This window comes from Meleagris gallopavo, chromosome 28 (genome assembly GCF_905368555.1).
Source record: "Meleagris gallopavo chromosome 28, MGAL_WU_HG_1.1, whole genome shotgun sequence".
NCBI lineage: Eukaryota > Metazoa > Chordata > Aves > Galliformes > Phasianidae > Meleagris > Meleagris gallopavo.
In genome coordinates this window covers 4,156,849-4,174,225 of record NC_139431.1, presented here as the reverse complement: position 1 = coordinate 4,174,225, position 17,377 = coordinate 4,156,849, and the positions used below count along the sequence as shown (strand labels likewise).

Sequence of the window (17,377 nt, the reverse complement as noted above, 5' to 3'; positions counted from 1 at the left end):
TATCACTGCTGAGAGCACCCGGCTTTGGTGCTGCGAGGTGAGGATGCAGCTCAATGCTCAGGGTGATATTGAGAGCCCTGGGGCACAAGCGTAGTGTCCATATTGAGGCAGGGGGATGGGCCCACTGTGCTGCCTTCCCACTGGACCAGGAAACCTCAGAGAGTTCTCAGGAGAGTGTGCCAAAGATAACAGAGTGCAGGAGTGCTCCAGTGTCCAGTGTAGAAGAAACACCCCAAGACAGCATCACAGGAGGTGGTTGAGGAAGGTGGGGACACCCCGTCTTGTTCCATACCCTGGGCTCTGTGCTCCCCAGTCCCAGCATCAGCACTGAGGAGTGATGTTGGGCAGTGGGAAGCCTTGGCTTGGCTCAGAGCCTGGCTGCTGGCACCGGAGAGCAGGAGCCGAAGCGCTGCAGCCCGGCTCTGAAGTCCTCTGCAGGCACCAAGGGTCTCTCCGTGTTTTCCGACAGGCTTTGCATTTGGCTCGGGTTCGCCTTGGTTTCTGACAGCAAGAGGCAGTTAAGTCTCTTGGAAGAATGAATTAATTAGCAAATGCCTTTGGTCAGGTCAGTGCCCTCCAGTCGTGTTCTTCACCCCTTAAAGCAATGCCTCTACGCCCAGGTAAGCTGCTCTGGATGGCTTGTGTCACCAGCTGTATTTTAAGAGCTGTGCATACATCATCGCAGAGGAACACTGCTTTAAAAAGGAGAATAAAAAAAAGGAATAAAGCCCCCCCAAAACACACCAATGGTGGTGGCATTTGTGTCAGCGACAAAATATTGACGCGGTTGGCTCGGGGCTGGCTGGGGCTTCTGGAAATAAACTAATGCCTTGTTAAATTGTACATGGAAATGCAAGTGGGAAAATGACTGACATCTTACACAGCTCAGGCAAATAAAATCGCTGCTTTACTACAGCGTGAAAAAACTCAGGAATTAATAGGTCTCCTTCTGCTCGGGGGCGTTGGATTTATCCTCGACTAAGAATCATAAACTATTTTAAGGAGAGAAGTGCTACTTTTAAACGCATGCATCTGGGTCCCGGAGTGAAAGCAGTGTCACTGGTGCCGAGTTAACCCCTGCCCTCCTGCGGTATGCTCTGAGCAGTGAGCTCTGCTCTTGGCAGGTGGTGCTCTCAATGGATACCTGGACCTATCAGCGCCTGATGAATGCCATCAGTTTGCTTTTGAGGGTCGTTAAATAGGATGTATTCTAACAGCTCGTGTCAGAGATGCTTTTCAGGCCTCAGTTCAGCAGAATCTGAACTCTGAGCTGGATTTTACCTGGTGGGACATAAACATGTGTTTAAAATAAAACACCTGCTCCAAAGCTGTGCTGGAGATGAACTGGAAGCAGACACGGCACGTTGCTGAATCGATCTGGGGTAACAAAAGACAGCTGTTGGCTACAGGAGCTGGAAGGTCTGTTGTTGGGTATCTTCAGTGGGAAATATGATTAATAAAACTCCAAGGAGCGATCTGTCACTTTCTGCCCGGTGATGATCTGTAGGTGATGCACCAGGGGAGGTTCAGATTGGATATTAGGAGAGATTTCTCCTTGGAAAGAGTGGTCAGCATTGGCACAGGGAGGTGATGGGGACCCTGGAGGGGTTCAGAACTGTGAAGATGTGGCACTGAGGGACGTGGTTAGAGGGCATGGAGGGGGTGAGCCAATGGTTGGTCCTTCACGGTCTTTTCCAACCTTAATGATTCTATGATTCATGGAAAAGCAGGACAAGGTAAAAGCTGTAGGGAGCTGCCGGTGCGTGGGTACGATCCACCAGCAGCAGCTACACCGGTGTAATTACACCCCCTGCATGCTGTAGTGTGATTTCCCAGTAATTATTCTGGAATAAAAGCCTGCCTATTTCTGTAAGGGCTTATGTCACTTAGCAAGCTGTTATAAATTCAGCTGGAAAAAGGGACCCTTATTCTGGGATAAGTGTGGTTAGTGGTTAGCTGGGAACGGGGCTATTCCTGGCGCTGCCATCGACCTTCCCGGTGACGCCGCGTAAGTCACCTCACCTCCGCGTGTGTCAGCTTCTCCTGCTGCAAAGGGGGGAATGACAAACAAGGACGTCGTTTTGGGAAGACCTACGACACTGGAAAAAAGGCATCACTGGGGGGGCGGGGAAGGGCAGGCAGTCACATAGCTGGACCTGGTGCTTCTCGTCCCCTTGGAGGCACCGTGATGAAATGGTGGGCTGGGGAAAGGAGCGCTGTGCCCAGGAGCTTGCAACGGGGATGAGCTGAGCTGTCAGCTCCTTGCTGGGAACGAAGTGTTTTCCTTGCTGTTTTTAAAAATAGTCCATTCCGTTCCCAATTGGAGATCACACCCCTCGCTGGGGCATTGGAACATCACGACAGCTGCTTTCTGGGGGCACCACCAGCACCCTTCAGTGCAGGGCAATGGCAGGGCTGTGACTTTGGTCCTCCCGGGCTCTCTGTATTCTAAGCATCGCGGCTTAATCCGTTGGCCTCTTCTTCCTACAGTGCCCCTACCTGATTCAACAGCTGGTTCTGCAAGCGCTGAGGTCCTTTATGGGAGCTTTGTGTCTACTATTACTTCACAGCAGTTTCTTGCACAGCCTCAGAAATCCCTTCTGGCTCCATCATCGTGCAAATATGCACAGGCAGTGCTGAAGATGTGGCTCGTTTATAGTGTGCGACATTACATTTGTGCTAAGTCTGGTTTCAGACTGATAGCATGGGGGGGATCATTAGCCAGACTTGGCTTTGGAGAAACTGGTGCTGCCCATGGAGCACCAGTGGGAGGATGCAGGGAGACAAAGGGAGCATCCATTGGCACCTTCCCACAGCCTCCATCTCTGCATGGGCTTTAGAGCAGGATGCAAGCTCCCAATAGTCGTGAGGCAACAAGACAGAGGGGAAAATGACTTTTACAGCCCATTAGCGCTCCTCAGAGCCACGCAGCCCCACTTGTAATAAAAGCAGTGGAAGCCACGGTAACAGGGAGGCTGGGCTGCAGGAGGTGCCAGGCAGCTCCCCTGCCTCACAGCCCCTTCCTGTGGTTTGGTGACCCCCTGGGTGCCATGAGGAGCTGGTGAGGGCAGGTCCTGTCCCCAGCCCCAAGCTCCTCATCAAGATGTGCATGGGAAGGTTCCAAGTGCAAATGTGTGTTTGCTAATGGGAACTGAATTGCCTCTTGCCCCGAAGGCTTGCAGCTTGAGGAAAACAACGCAGGGTCTAAGAATGACCTCATATTGCCTCCCAGGGAATGTTTTGCCAGATGAAGGGGGGAGAGGCAGCATCAAGACAGCACAATGTATGTATCTCTCTCCCTGTGTAAACATCCCCGTAGCTGCAGAAATCTCTTAAAACCCAGAATGAGAAGAGAACAGCTGCTTTGATCTGTGGATGTGGTTGTTATTTTCTAAGTGCGGATCCTTTCTTTTTTTTAATTTTGCCTCAAATTAAAAAAATGCCTGTTGTGATCTTTTGCTTTTATTTCTTGGCTGGCGACCCGAGCAGGGTGCAGTAAATTTTCATTACTCCCCATGTAACCATTTCAGCATGGTCGACAATTCCACGCCGGCTCTTCAGTGCCTCAGCACAATGGACCCGAATCTTCTGGCCCTACGTGAAGCCAAAGCAAATGGGTTTTGCCCAGAAGTGCTCCACGGGGAGCGGAGGCGGTGGGGAGGAGAGCCCTGCCCCTCCCAGACACACACGTGCATGTCCCACAGCAGCCATGCTCTCCGCCTTGCCCAGTTGTCCCAGTTGCCTTGGAAGGGCTCCCAGTGGCAGGAGCTGGTTGAACCCCAAGCGCTGGGGCTGATTTTCATGAGCCTTCCTGCATCCTTCCCATGTGATTCTGGGGATCTTCATCTGCACGGATCCGTGGCTTTTCCAGCAGCAGTTCTTTTCTTCCAACCGTGGAAACCAGGTGGCAAAGTTTGGGAAGAAATCCAGACTTTTTAGGGAGTTTCTCAACACCAGCCCGTCCCAACCCCATTGGATGAGCCATACGTGGGGCTCAGCCCCTTCGCTCCCAATGGTTCTTTCAGGGCAAGACCCACTCCCAGTACAATGAACTGGTTTAACTGGGATCACTTGGCTGGTGCCAGCCCCACCGAGGCACTCTGAGCCCATCCTTCCCCCCGTGCTGTCACGTGGCCGCCCGGTGTTTTGGCATTTTGATTATATACGATACTGTGTATTTAGGGCTGGTTTATGGGTGTTTATACTAATGCGTAAACCTGTAATTTAGAAGCTCGGTTATAAATCAACATAGCTGAAGGTCTTGTCCCTCGTGCCTTGAGATCGGGCTCCAGATTTAGAAGACAGGTTAGAAAAAAAAAAAAAAAAAGAAAAAAAGGAGTGTATAGTTTTCCTCTGGTTATGATGATAAAAGATGATGGGGTGGGATGCGGGGATCTGGAACAGAGGAGCAGGGAGTTTCCAGTTCCTGCTTGTGCATCATGATCCCTTCCCAATGCATGCCAACAGTGACAGCTCTGTGTTCATATTTCTCTAGATGATGCTATTTTCTATAGCTTTCATAATCATTGCTGCTTCTTCACCTCTTCCCAGGCAATGCTGCGGGGCTGAGGGTCCGTCACTGATTGGATTCAGCACAGCAAATTGTTGGGCCCATCCCATAGGTGCAGTGCTGCCCTGCTGGGTTTCTTGTTCATCTCTGTGCATCTGCCCTGCACCTGACCATGGTCTTCTCACTGCTCTGGTGGGGGTCAGCTCCTCTGTGGGTTTAGGACTGGACACTTTGCATGGAGACCCTGCTGGTGGCAGCACCCAGGCGAGGCACGATGGCACCGTGTGAGCTTTCTCTTGGCTGCTGCCTTTGGCTTGCAGACCTCCTCCAGAGCAGGGCCCTGCATGCCGTGATGGCAACCCAGGGGTTATGTATTTTTTGTTTCTGTAAGGAAAGCACAAATAGAATCAGGGACTCCTCAGCACCTTCCTGCTCTGCTGGGCACCCTCTCCTTTCCCGGCAGGATGGCAGCGGGCGCTTTGGCTTAGCTGTGCATTCTCTGTAGTTTTCAGACCCCTTTCTTTTATCTTTGAGGTCTGCCAGGACAAAAGGGAACACATGAGGCCACGGGTGCAGCACGGTGGGGTCTCTGCCTCAGGTCCCCTCTGCACCCCTAGGATGCAGATGCCAGGGGAGGGAATGCAGGCGCAGGGCCATGTGGGGTCCTGTGTACAGGGCCAGGCTGCAAGAGGCTCCTGCATACAACCCAAAAACCCCCAAAATATCTCAGAAAAGCACATTTTTCTCACTGTGCTTCCCTCCCCCTTATTCCCAGTCCTCCTCCCCATCTCTCACAGAGCTCTCCCACCGGCCCGACCATTCCCGCAGCCGCTGAGCCCCCCGTGCCGCAGGTCGCGGCATCTGCAAACTCCTTCTTTTATTGTGTGCTTGTGTTTTTTTTTTTTTTCTTTTTTTTCCCCCTTTTCCCCCCTCTACTTTTATTTCTCCTTCCCCTTTTCTTTCCCTCCCACGGCGGATGCCTCCCCCTCTCCCCACCACCACCACCCTGAGCCCTACGGGCCAAGGGGCTGCGAGGCGCGGGGTGGGTCTGGGGGTTGCGGGGGGCTTTGCATTGATGCATTGATCACCCATGGTCTGCGCCTGACCTCCCTGCTCCCAGGGAAGCAGTCTCCATGGCTACTGGCCCTGCTCCTCCAGAGCAGACTGTAAATTCCTGCAGGCAGAGCCCAGCCTGGGGGTGCGAGGGGGGAGCCGGGAAGGAGTAGCTAAAGCCAAATAGAAAGAAAGAAAGGCTGGGAGAAAAAGGGCGTTGCTTGGATGGGGCTCTCCTTTCCACTCCCCTTTCTCAGGTCCCCAGCACCAGTGCAAGGCGCCTGCTTCCCCCCTTCATCGCCGCCGCCGCTGCTGCTGCTCTCTTGCAGAACTGGAATTGGCTGGGATTATTTAGCAAAAAGAAGAAGAAGGAGAAGAAGGAGAAGGGATCAGAGCAGCCGCCAGGGAGAGGGCGATAGAGTCCACTTTCTTCCAACTGCCCTAGGTCTCCTTCCCTCACTCTCTCCTCTTTAGCAACACCAAGAGCCCCACACTGAACCCAGAGCAGCTTTTTCCATCATTTCGGTTCCCTTCCCTCCTTCTGTCTCACACACAGCAAGAGGAGAGCCCCTTCCTTCTCTTGCCTTCCCTTTGCATGCTCAGCCTCTTGTTTCCTTTAAAGCACGAGAAATCCCCCTTCTTGCCCCCGCTCCTGCAGGCAGGCGGGGATTGCAATGGGAGCGTTGCAGATTGCTGGATTGTGCACGCTTGCCCTTCTGCTCCACTCTGGAATCACGCTGGCAAATAAAGCCGGTCAAGGTAAGAGAAATCTTCCCAAATCTGTTTGATGTGTGTGCAGGCAGCCGGACCTCCTGTTACATGTGGGCTTTATACCCAGGCTGGTGAAACGGGCACCAGTAACAACTTAGTTGAGGTGATTTTAAGCACTGCTTGCAGATATCCCACTGCTGCCTTTAATTGTTGTCTATCTGTGAACTCTTTAATGATCTGCATTTAGGGTCGTTGGGTTTTTTTGCGTGTGTTCGGATTCTTTATCTCCGGGCAGGGGGTGCAGAGGCAGGAAATCGGTGCTCACCCATCACTGCACTGGTCGAAGGAGTTTGGAAGCTCTTCCGTCGTGGGGCTTCGCCTGTGTGCAGAGGGGTGATGCCATGTGGGTGAGGGCGCTCCGGGGATGGGGAAGGCGCAGCGGGGCTGGAAGGTGGGAGCACCACGTTGGTGTGCTTTCCATCCACACACACTGCACCCCAAATGCTGTGATACCCCCGAGCAGGGCAGTGTGCTGCAGAGAGCTTCATGGATCTGAGCTGAAAAACGCTCCGTGTGTTCCTGTCCCTGCAAATGAGAGGCACATCCCATCACTATCAACTTAAGGCGTTTCTGCTTCTCCGCTCCCGTGCTTTAGCCAGACTTTCTCCCAGCACACACATAGCTTTATATATGGGCTATCTATATCTTAGGCTTTTCTATAGCACCTCTATATTTAGCTTGGATTTTTCTCTATGCACCGGGGTGCGCGCGCACGCGAGCACACACAGCCCTATGTGCACGATGCCACCGGATCGAAGGGGCTTTTTTCCCCTCATTCACCACAATCCTGTTAGGATCTGTTGTTTGCACTGTGTTTTGTTTTGTTTGTCCCATCGACACAGGGTTTATCAAACCCAGCTCTGGCTCCCGCTATTGTAGTAGCTGCATGTTTGTGCATAGGGTGAGATTAAATAGCGTGTGAATGAAATATGGGAGCGCAGCGTGTAATTAAAGACCTCGTGCAGGCAATAGGACTAGCCGAGCTGAGCCCTGTCACTGACGAAGTTAGGAGGAATTTCAAGGCTATTGTCTTATCTGCCTTCAGTGTTCTAAAACAATGGGAGTCTTCTCGGTCTGGACAAGCATGGGGGAGATTTTCCAGGGCAAAGGTTTGCTGAGAAGGCGTCCAGCTCTGCGTAAAGCTTCACGATTTAAGCTCAGAAAGGAATGCCTTCGTTTCCCACCCCCCCCCCTCCCCAAATTATCTTTCGTGTATGCATTGCTTTCATTTCTTATCATAATATTTATTTATTAAGGCCTTTTGGTTTCCAGTTCCATTTAAGCCTGAGCCAGAATTGCATTAAAATAGCAAAGTAAAATTCCATCGTGCAGAGACTTGACAGATCCCTTCAGGGAAGGAGCGGGGTGGAGAGGGGGTGGAGAGAGGTGAGCTAAATCCTCACCGCCCGCTTCGCACCCGGGGCAGTGCAGGCTCCTCCATACTGTACTGCTCCCAGCTCCAGGTTGAGCTGAGCTGAGCAGGGCTGGAGGAATCCCTGGACCCCACTGGGGCTCAGGAGGCAGCGGGAGGAAGCTGAGGGACACGTGGGTTTGGGGTGTTTGGGGTGTCCCCCAACAACACTTGGCTTTCTCCATGCTCCAACGTTGATCTCGAGCAGCAAGCCACATGCCTAGGGTGTGCTGAGAGAGGATGGGTCTGAAAGCTGTGGGGTGATGGTGCCCAAGGATGGTGCTCATCACCGCGCTGCCATGCTGATAGCTCACCTGGTGCTTTCCCCATGCGGTGCCACGCACGGCGTGCAGCACTCACACACGCCTGTATCAGCTGTCCCACGCAGGGTGGGTTGGTTTTCCTGCAGAATGGTGTGATGCAAGCAGGGCTCCTTCACGGCACTGCGTTACCTTGCAAAGCTCTGAGGGAGGGGGCTCAGCTCAGCCCTGCACGGTGCCCAATGGAGGACTGGTGTGTGCTGGGTTCGGTGGGTCCGGTTAGGACTGGGACTGCTTTCAAGTGGTGATACAAACCCATGCAAGGCAGGAGAAGCTCCTGGCAGCCCCAATGCTTGGATGCTGCTGTGTTCCTTCCCCCGTGCCCACAGCCCCCCAGTTTTTCAGCAGGGCTGTGCACCCAGCCCTTCACCTACAGGCACAAGGGCGCATCCTTATCCCGTTGCCTCTCTGGCAGCATCCCATAAACAAAGACATCCCACAGAGGCTGCAGCCTCTTCCACAGCCTTGGCACCTCCTGCACGAGGGGCTCAGTTCGCTTTGGTGGGGATGCACCTGCAGAGCCCACGTTGCTGGGGATGTGTTATTTTGTAAGGAGTACAAAATTTCCCAACTGCAGCATGGAGATGCTGTTGGATTCCCCTCCCATCTCTGCCGGACCTCCTCCCCCTCGGCCTCTGCTTTCCTCTCTCTGCTGCATTCACAGTGTGCGACTGTTGTGCCTGTCCCCTCCGCCCCTCTGAAATATGAAATGTAAAACTGTAAACATTTCAACATACAGCAGTTCAAAGGAGATCTTTGACTGAGGGCGTCTGACATGCCCATACTTAGATTAAAAAGGGGAGGGGGGTGGGAAGGAGGGAAGAAGAGTTTTTTTGTAACTGCCAACGGGAGTATAAATATTCAGACACCTCGAGTCTTCCAGTGCAGAGATGTATGGCTGTCTCCAAGCGGCTCGGGAGTTTTATTTTTTTTCTTTTATTTTTATATAAATTTTTTCCTTTGCAGACGGTCGCACCGGAGTAATCCATTTAGGAAAAAAGTATGCATGAATAACCTTAACCTTCACTTCCAGCGTTATAAGTCCCCCGAGAGGCTTCAGGAGAAGCCTGGGATGGCAAATAAAGTTTGCTCTGTCTCACGGCTGTGGTTCGGAGAGGCTGTTTCCCACCATGATTGTTGCTCCCCAAACACAAAACGCTCCTGAAGGCGAGCCTTGCTCAGCCGATAAGCAGGAGGAGCAACAGGAGCAGTCCCTGAAAGAGCCACCCAAGTGCAGGTGGATGGGGAGAGCTGCTCAACCCCTCTCTGTAGCTCATGCCCATGCTTTTCCCTCCCCTTCCGTGCTCCTCCAGCATCACTGCTGCATAGCACACCGCAGCCCACAGTTGATCTCCCATCCCCACCCCCGTGCCCATCCCATCCCCGAGCACCTGAGTTAGGATTCCCAGTTTGGATGATGCATCTTTGGCCAACGTGCCCACAGCGCCCACCCCATCCCACGAACAAATGATTAATAAAGTGCCCCGCGGTGTCTGAGGTGGTTATTAATACCCCAGTAAAAAGAGCTACTGAAGTTATAACGCTTTAATTTGGCATTAAGGCCGAGTGGAAACTCCATGCCTCTGCCAACAGCTACACACGTGTCTCTATACAGACAGGCTGCCTATAGAAAAACAAAGAATCAAACCAATTTGAAAGGAAACGCTGAAGCGCTGAGAGAAGAGTGAAAAAGGTTTTGTTTGTTTCGGAATTCCCGGTGGGTTTTTGCCACCTTAGCTCATCTCCGTTGACTCAGTCCGTCTGCCTACAGATGAAAGCATCTTTACTATTATTATTTCTAACGAGGAAGTGAGGGGAGAGCCCAGCAGGGGCTGTGAGGGCACGTGGAGCCGTGCACACATCCATTGGTGTGGATGCCCCGGGGCACCCAGCGCCGTCCCCTCTCCGAGCACTCCATCCCCATGGGCGCGTTGCGGTGCCGGGGCAGCCGTCCCCTGGGAGCTCTCGAAATGGCAGTGGCGTTGCAACCGTCTGCCTTCTTCGGCTGCCTTTGAAATGGAGAATAAAGCTGCAGCTGGAGCGGAACGGGGCCCAACAGCGAGCGCTGGAAAATCCCACCCACAACGGAATAAAAAACATCACGCCGGGCGCTGCCACCTCCTCCAAGGCTGTGCTGTGGGCAGAGCCTCAGCGTTGTGCTGCTGACCCCAAGGGCATGGGCAAAGGTTGGGGCAAGTGTGCACGATGTGCTCTCATTAGTGCTGCTTTGCCCCAAAAGTGAGGCTGGATCCAGAGGTGGAGCTGGGTGCCCTTGCGTACATCTCTGGATGGGCCGTTGTGTCTTCATTGCAGTTCTGCCTTGTGCAAAACCCCTCAGTCTGGGGGATTTGGGGCACAGTGCGCCCATTGGAGTTTGAAAAAGGGCAGCTTGGATTATTGAAGGGGCTGACCCCAAATCCTAGCCTGGGGTTGGCACTTGACCTCCCAGATCTGGAGCCATGGGGCAGACCCATGGATCAAGAAATTCTTGTGTTCAAGAAACCTTTAGATGTGCTACTGAGTGACATGGTGTCATGGAGAAACACTGGTGGTAGGTGGACAGTTGGACTAAGGAATCTTGGACATCTTTTCCAACCTTGGAGATTCTGTGATTCTGTAATTTTGTAATACCATGAGGGGTAAATGGTTTCAAACTAAAAGAGGGGAAATTTGGGTTGATATATGGAAAAGGTTTTTTACAATAGTGGCAGTGGGTCTACTGGAACAGGCTGTCCAGAGAGGTGGTGGATGTCCCCATCCATGGAGACGTCCATGGCCAGACTGGACAGGGCCTGGAGCACCTTGATTGAGTTGTGGGTGTCCTGTATCAAGACAGGGGAGTTGGATTGGATGGTCTTTGAGGATCCCTTCCAACTCAAACAATTCTACGATTCTATGAACCCCAATGAGGGCTTTGTGGCAGCGGATGGAGTTGGAATATTGGCATTGCTTTTTCTTGAATCTCCCGTCCTGTTGGCTTGGAAATCTCATCCCTTGCATCTCTGCAGCTGCTGGAAGCACCTGCAGCAGTGCCACAGGCATTTTCAGAAGGAGAAATCTCCCACAGGAAAGCACGTCCCGACAGCAAAGTTGCTCCATGGGAAATGCTCCTTACATTGACAAGAATGCAAAAATTGGGTTTTTCAGAAGGCTTTTTTTTTTTTCTTGATTTTTACTCCATCGTTTCTTAAAGATGCTCTTTCTTAAGAGCCAGGATTTCGGTGTTCCGAAGGTAGTATCCCTGCCAGGATGGGGATGGTTCCTGGAGTGGCCAGGAGGGTATTTATTCATGCTTCCCACACACACACACTTTTTTATCCTTTTTTCCCTCGTTTTCTAATCCTGTAACCTTTCAGAATGTCTCCAGCTTTGGAAAAATTACAGAGTGGCAAATTTATAATGTTTTCTTTTGTACTTTTGCTGCTGTGTAATCTTTCCAAAGTTAGAGGAGTTTTGAAGTTACAGAATGGAAAAAAGAAAAAAAAAAAAGATAGAAAAAAAACCCATACATGTGTGAGAGGGAAAGCCACGGCATTGTTTTCAGCATCACAACATGCATTGTTCATTGTGTTGACTTTGAGAGCAGAGAAGGGGAAAAAAAAACAGAAAAAAAAAATCTAAAAAAGTGCGATTTCTGGCAAAATGCTGGGAAAATTTCAACTCTGTGGTGTGCAATGGATGCTTCATGTTTGGGGAGCTTTCAGAGAACGGCGATGGGAGGTTTTGCTCATCTGCTGCTGAGCAAAGTGGAAGCACGACCTCTGCATGCATGAGAGATGCTAGAGGAGCTGCACCCACATCTGTGCCCCTGAAACTCAAAGATCTGCAACATTTCATAGAACTGCAGAATCATTACGGTTGGAAAAGACCACAAAGATCTCCAGTCCAGCCCCATCCCATCTCCATGCCCATAACCACGTCCCTCAGTGCCACATCTCTGCAGTTCTGAGCCCTTCCATGGACAGTGTCCCCACCACTCCCTGAGCAGGCTGTGCCACTGCATCACCACCCTGTGACAGATTTGTCCTAATATCCAACCTAAATCTCTCCTGCTGCCAGTTAAGACCGTTACCCGTCGTAATTTGACGAGCCCCACATAGTGCAGATTTGGGAGCTGCAGAACATCAGCCCCTGTCCTGCCATGTGCAACCTGGATGTTGGTGAGTGTGAGTGGCTCCAGCTATAGGGATCGATGAGTTTGGGTTTGAATGTGATTCAGCGTTGGCTTTGGTTTCTACTGAGTCTGCCAAATGGGCAGTGTTGGACATCCCAAACACAGCTCTTTGATTTGAGAGCTGCGTGCACCAGGAGTGCTGAGGTGGGCACCTGGAGCCTATGGGTGCCCAGTGGGGCATCCAGCAACAGCAATCCCTGTCCCACCTTGCCGTGGCTGGGAGGTGACAGCGGGGATGGATGCAGTGAGGCTCTCTCCGAGGTCAGCATTGGCTACAGAGTGGGGTCTTCACCCTGTGGTGGCACCAGGGCTGTCCCTGTGGGTTGCAGAGCGGGTGCCTGTCCCCACACCACCCCACAGCTCTCCCACCGCGGTGGGTCAACCCCCAGCCCGTGATTAATGGCCCGAGGGAGGCGGTGGTGGCCGCGGGCCATGGCTAATGTCAAACAACAAATATGAATGCGTGCTGTAAATATTTATACAATGCACAAGCACGTGCTGCCTCCCTGGTGCAAGGATGACTCACATCTCCCTGCAAAAAAACCCCATGGTGGCCGGAGAGTGCTCAGCCCTTTGCTCCTGTGGCCGTGGCCTCCATCCCGGCGTTCCTCTGGGGCTGCCCACCCTCTGCTGGCTTGCCAGGATGCATCACATCTTCAGGGACCTCCCGGAGCGCCTGCATTCTTTGCACTGCAGAGAGACAGATTTTAAAGGCAGCTGGGAGTTTCTCAGCCTTGGGCTCATGGTTTTTGAGGTCCAAGTCCTATGGGATGTGGCAGAGTGGGATGCACTGAAGGTCCCCAAGCCTGTGCATGATGCTCAGCCCACACACCACAGCCTCCACCCCACACACCTAAGGCTTCTCCATTTCTTCAGTGCCATTAAAACCTCTGCTCCCTGTGTCTCCTGCCTTGGGCGTTGCTGAGGTTGTTGCCTGCAGTCTTATGCTCTGGCCAGGAGCCTGTAGATAGGAGGGAGAGTGACTTTTTACATGGACAGATAGTGATAGGATAAGGGAAAATGATTTAAAACTAAAAGAGGAGATAGTGATAGGATAAGGGAAAATGATTTAAAATTAAAAGGGGAGATTTACTCCTGAATGTTAGGAAGGAATTTTTTTATCAGAGGGCAGCAAGGCTCTGGCACTGCTGCTCAGAGCTATGGGTGCCTCAACCCTGGAGGTGCCCAAGACCATGGATGGGACTCTGGGCAGCCTGAGCTGGTGAGGGGCACGCAGCCCACAGCAGGGGTGGGACTTAGGGGGCCATGAAGTCACTTCCAGCCCAATCATCCCATGGTTCTATGGTCTTTAAGGTCCCTTCCAACCCAACCACTCCATGTTTCTACAATCTTTTAAGACTCTTCCAACCCAACCATCCCATGGTTCTATGATCTTTAAGGTCCCTTGCAACCCAACCACCCCAAGGTTTTGTGATCTTTAAAGTCCTTTCCAACCCAACCATCCCATGGTTCTATGATCCTTAAGGTCCCTTTCAATCCAGCCATCCCACAGCTCTGTGATGATGCCCTCCATGCCCTGGTGCTGTGAAGTACATCCCCGTTTGGATGGAGGGTGCCCATAGAGGTGTTGGGCCTTTGGGAGCTGTGCTTTTGGCTGTGCTCCTGAGGAAGCTGTGTTGTTTTTCCCAGTTCTCTCTCCCTGGTTCCTGCTCTCAGGTTTATTTATTGTGGTCCCTGTTAATTTGCGCACATTCCTCCATGCCTAAGAATAGAAAGCAGTGACGATTATTTGGATGACTGGACGGCTCAGGAAGCTGCTAATTGGAGACAGAGGCTTTTTACCTCTAGCTGGGCTGGTTCCAGCCTGGTCTTCTGGTGTCCTAGCATTGCTTCCCTCAGCTGTGTGAAATGATCACTGGCTCCCAGGGGAGCTTTAAGGAGAGAGGGTGCACAGGTGATGCTTTTCTGGAGCACACCTATCACCAGCTGCACTGGGCTGGGTGCAGTGATTGGGAGCAAAGCAGCAGAATTCCTCCCTTCCTCCTCTCCACTCTGTGTTTTGATGCTTGAAAGCCTGCATGGCTGCTATGGGTCTGTGTACTTCTTGCTCCCATCACCTCCTCTCCCCTTGCAGATGTGGATGAGTGCGTGGAGGGTACTGACAGCTGTCACATTGATGCCATCTGCCAGAACACACCCAAGTCCTACAAGTGCATCTGCAAGTCCGGCTACACCGGTGATGGGAAGCACTGTAAAGGTAAGGATGTGCTGCTCCAATGAGTCCCAAGCACCAGTGAAGGATGCTCAGCCACCCCAGCCCACTACAAACCTTTTCTTAGACACAAACCAACATGGTGTGGTGATACTGCTCTGCAAATAGTCATGTTTGCAAAGAGTGGTGCTGCTCCAGCCCCAGGAGGGTCACCTGGGCTTTGTTTGCAAGAAATCCAGGCTTTCTTCCTTCGGGGTTTGCAGTCCAGAAGCTACAGAATTAGGTCAGTAGGTAAAACATGAGAAGCTTAAGCATGATGTGTCCAAATGCAGCAGGGAAAGGAGGAAGGAACTGGGCAGGAGAAAACTTCCTGAATCGGGAGGAGTACAAATAATGATGGAACAAAAGCAAGATCCCAGCTCAGATAGCACACAAACATGCTGCCCTCAGGAAATCCCAATTGGTTCCTAGGTTTGTGAGGGGGCTTTCCTCCAGGAAGGACAGTCACTAAAGCAGCAGGGACCACAGGGTGACACATGAGCTGGGGCAGGTACCAGGCTGGGACTGGGGGACACAGCAGTGCCATGCTCCCTGCAGCTCCCTGCCCTCCTTTCTCTGCAGATGTGGATGAGTGTGAGCGGGAGGACAACGCAGGCTGCGTCCACGAGTGTGTCAACATCCCTGGGAACTACCGCTGCACCTGCTACGATGGCTTCCGCCTGGCACACGATGGCCACAACTGCCTGGGTGAGTGCTGGCCTGGCTCAGGGCTGGCTCTGTTGTAGGGTTTGTTGTGCCAAGGTTTGCTGCTAGCTGAAGTTGCTGCTTAAATGGACCTCAGCATCTTTGCTTTTGCCAAGAAACCAAGGCAATGGCAGCCTGCAAAGAGCTCAAGTCCAGGAGATTTAAGAGGGTGCAAGCACCAACAGTTTGCATGTGAATGTGAAGCTAGCATGCAGATAAAGCAGGCACAGCCCTGTTTTGTCCCTCCGAGCTTGTAGAGGGCCAAGACCCTCGTGCACTTTGCTCCATCCTGCAAGTCTCATCCTTGCACCTGCCACAATCCCACTGGTTTGTCTTGCCCTAAGGAGCGGCAGCTGAGGGCTCTCAGCCTCCATTCCAGGCTGTTATGTTGCTGGTGCTGAAAGCAGATTATCTGCAAGTTGCGTATTTCAGATGTGGTGTCTGGGAGAGCTGCTGACAGCAGAGGCACTGGAGATGTTTTGTGAAGCGACAGCTCTCCAGGGATGGGGATGGCATTGCTTGCCATTGCACGATGGGGATGCTGTGGGTGCAGGGACAGAACTGGATGGGGATCATCCATATATTTGGGTAAGGTGGAACTGGAGGCCTTCCCCACTGCCAGGTTTGGGGCCGATGGATGGAAGCGGCGCGTGCTGCTGTGCTGCCGGAGGCAGGACCAGCCTGCAGGGCTCTCCTAGGCGCTCGTGCTTGAGGTCAGCCCTGCACCTGCCAAAATAGATGAGTTAAGAGCAAATACGGTGGAGATGTGAGCCGGCGAAAGGACTGGGTAAATAATCCTGAGGCCAAGATAAACCCAGCATCTGCCTACGGAGAGCTGCGCATCCTTCCACTGCCCCGCGCTCCATCCGGCTGCGGCACGGCCGAATCCTCGGTGCAGCCGCGCTGCCCGCATCCCAACGCCCGCTTCCTTCCGCAGCGCCCGCAGGGGCACCCGGCCGCCCACCTCCCCCACCCCGGACTGCGGCGTGCTATTTGCTAATTAGTGTCTGCAGCGAGGTCATTAATGAGCTCATCATTAGAGGGAGGAGGGGAAAGGGATTCTGGACACATACGCTTCGCATTAACTGCCATCACCGGGAACTTTGCAGGCTCCTCGATGAAGAGGGAGATTTACACAGCTGGAGGGAGCGCAGGCGGGCGGCCCTGCCTTCCCCCCCCCGGGGAGGATGAGCCCAAGGAGAAGAAAGGGAAGCTGGGCTCGGCGAGCCGCAGACGTCATGTGTTTACAGAGCGGGGTGGGAGGGGAGCAGTGGGCGCGGGGCAGCCCTGCATCCCTGCAGCCCTTCCACAGCTCATCCCAATGAAGCATCTCATCCATGCTGCTTTGCTTCCAGAACAGCATGAATTTACCCTTTGGAGCCCATTCCACAGAGGACGATGTTGATACCCTCTTTTTTTTTTTCTTTTTCTTTTTCTTTTTTTTTTTTTTTTCCTCTGGCTGCAGGGATGAGCCCCAGGGGATTTTCCCTACCCTCATCCACCCCAACCATAGGCATGCTTTTCCCACCCCCATTTGACTGGAAGGCAGAAGCAAAGCAAAGCAAACGTTCTGCCCAGGCTTAGAAGTGCCCAAATGGAAAGGAGGACCCAGGAGCCCGTGCTCTAAGCACCAAATAACCCTCAGCCATCGGGTGCTTCCCGGGGAGAGCTGCAGGAGAGGTCCAGTTCCTGCAAGGCGCTGATGGGTCATTGCTGGCTTGGGGTGTGCAGCAGCTACTGAGCATCCCCTCCTTGGGTAACCTTTTGAACCAGGACAGGAATTCAAGCCCTCGTCCTGATACGGGGCCTTCTGGCTCCTGCCTGCCTCTGTTACATTTAATAAAACAGGTATTAGAGCGGCGGAGTCTCGTTTCAGCCCTCGGTTTGGAACAGCTGCCTCCTCATTTTTGTGTAGACCTTGAAGGAGAAGTCGCAAGACGTTAAGCCCTTGTTATAAACAGGGGATTTGAGGAGAGTTACTGGCATCTGCAGGACACTGCTTGGCTGGGACAAGCCCTGGGGGAAGCTGGGAGCCCTCTGTCATTGCATGGGATGTCCTGGTTTGTCCTCAGTGGCCTCAGGCGGTGCCACCTCACAGCCAGGGCTCAGCCCTGCTCTGAGCATCCCCGGGCTGCAGCAGCACAGTGCAGTGCTCGGGGTGTATTCATCCCAAAAGCAAGGAGTTCGGTCAGGCTGTGTGCCCCTCCATGCTCTGTCCCTG

The 17,377-nt window shown here is 52.7% G+C and overlaps 1 protein-coding gene across 6 annotated transcripts in view; it reads left to right on the top strand.

Annotated features, from left to right (window-relative positions):
- Window positions 1–5,767: 5,767 nt before the first annotated feature.
- Window positions 5,768–17,377, top strand: part of SCUBE3 (signal peptide, CUB domain and EGF like domain containing 3) — a 30,524-nt gene continuing 18,914 nt past the window's right edge. For 3 of the 6 annotated variants that reach the window (XM_085210290.1, XM_085210289.1, XM_085210287.1), the window contains exons 1-3: window positions 5,768–6,322; window positions 14,335–14,457; window positions 15,034–15,159. In XM_085210290.1, coding sequence (XP_085066416.1) covers window positions 6,238–6,322; window positions 14,335–14,457; window positions 15,034–15,159 — 334 coding nt within the window. In that variant the 5' untranslated portion in view covers window positions 5,768–6,237. The remainder of the gene's footprint in view (window positions 6,323–14,334; window positions 14,458–15,033; window positions 15,160–17,377) is intronic. The other 3 variants (XM_085210291.1, XM_085210288.1, XM_019623311.3) reach the window with 1 other exon arrangement.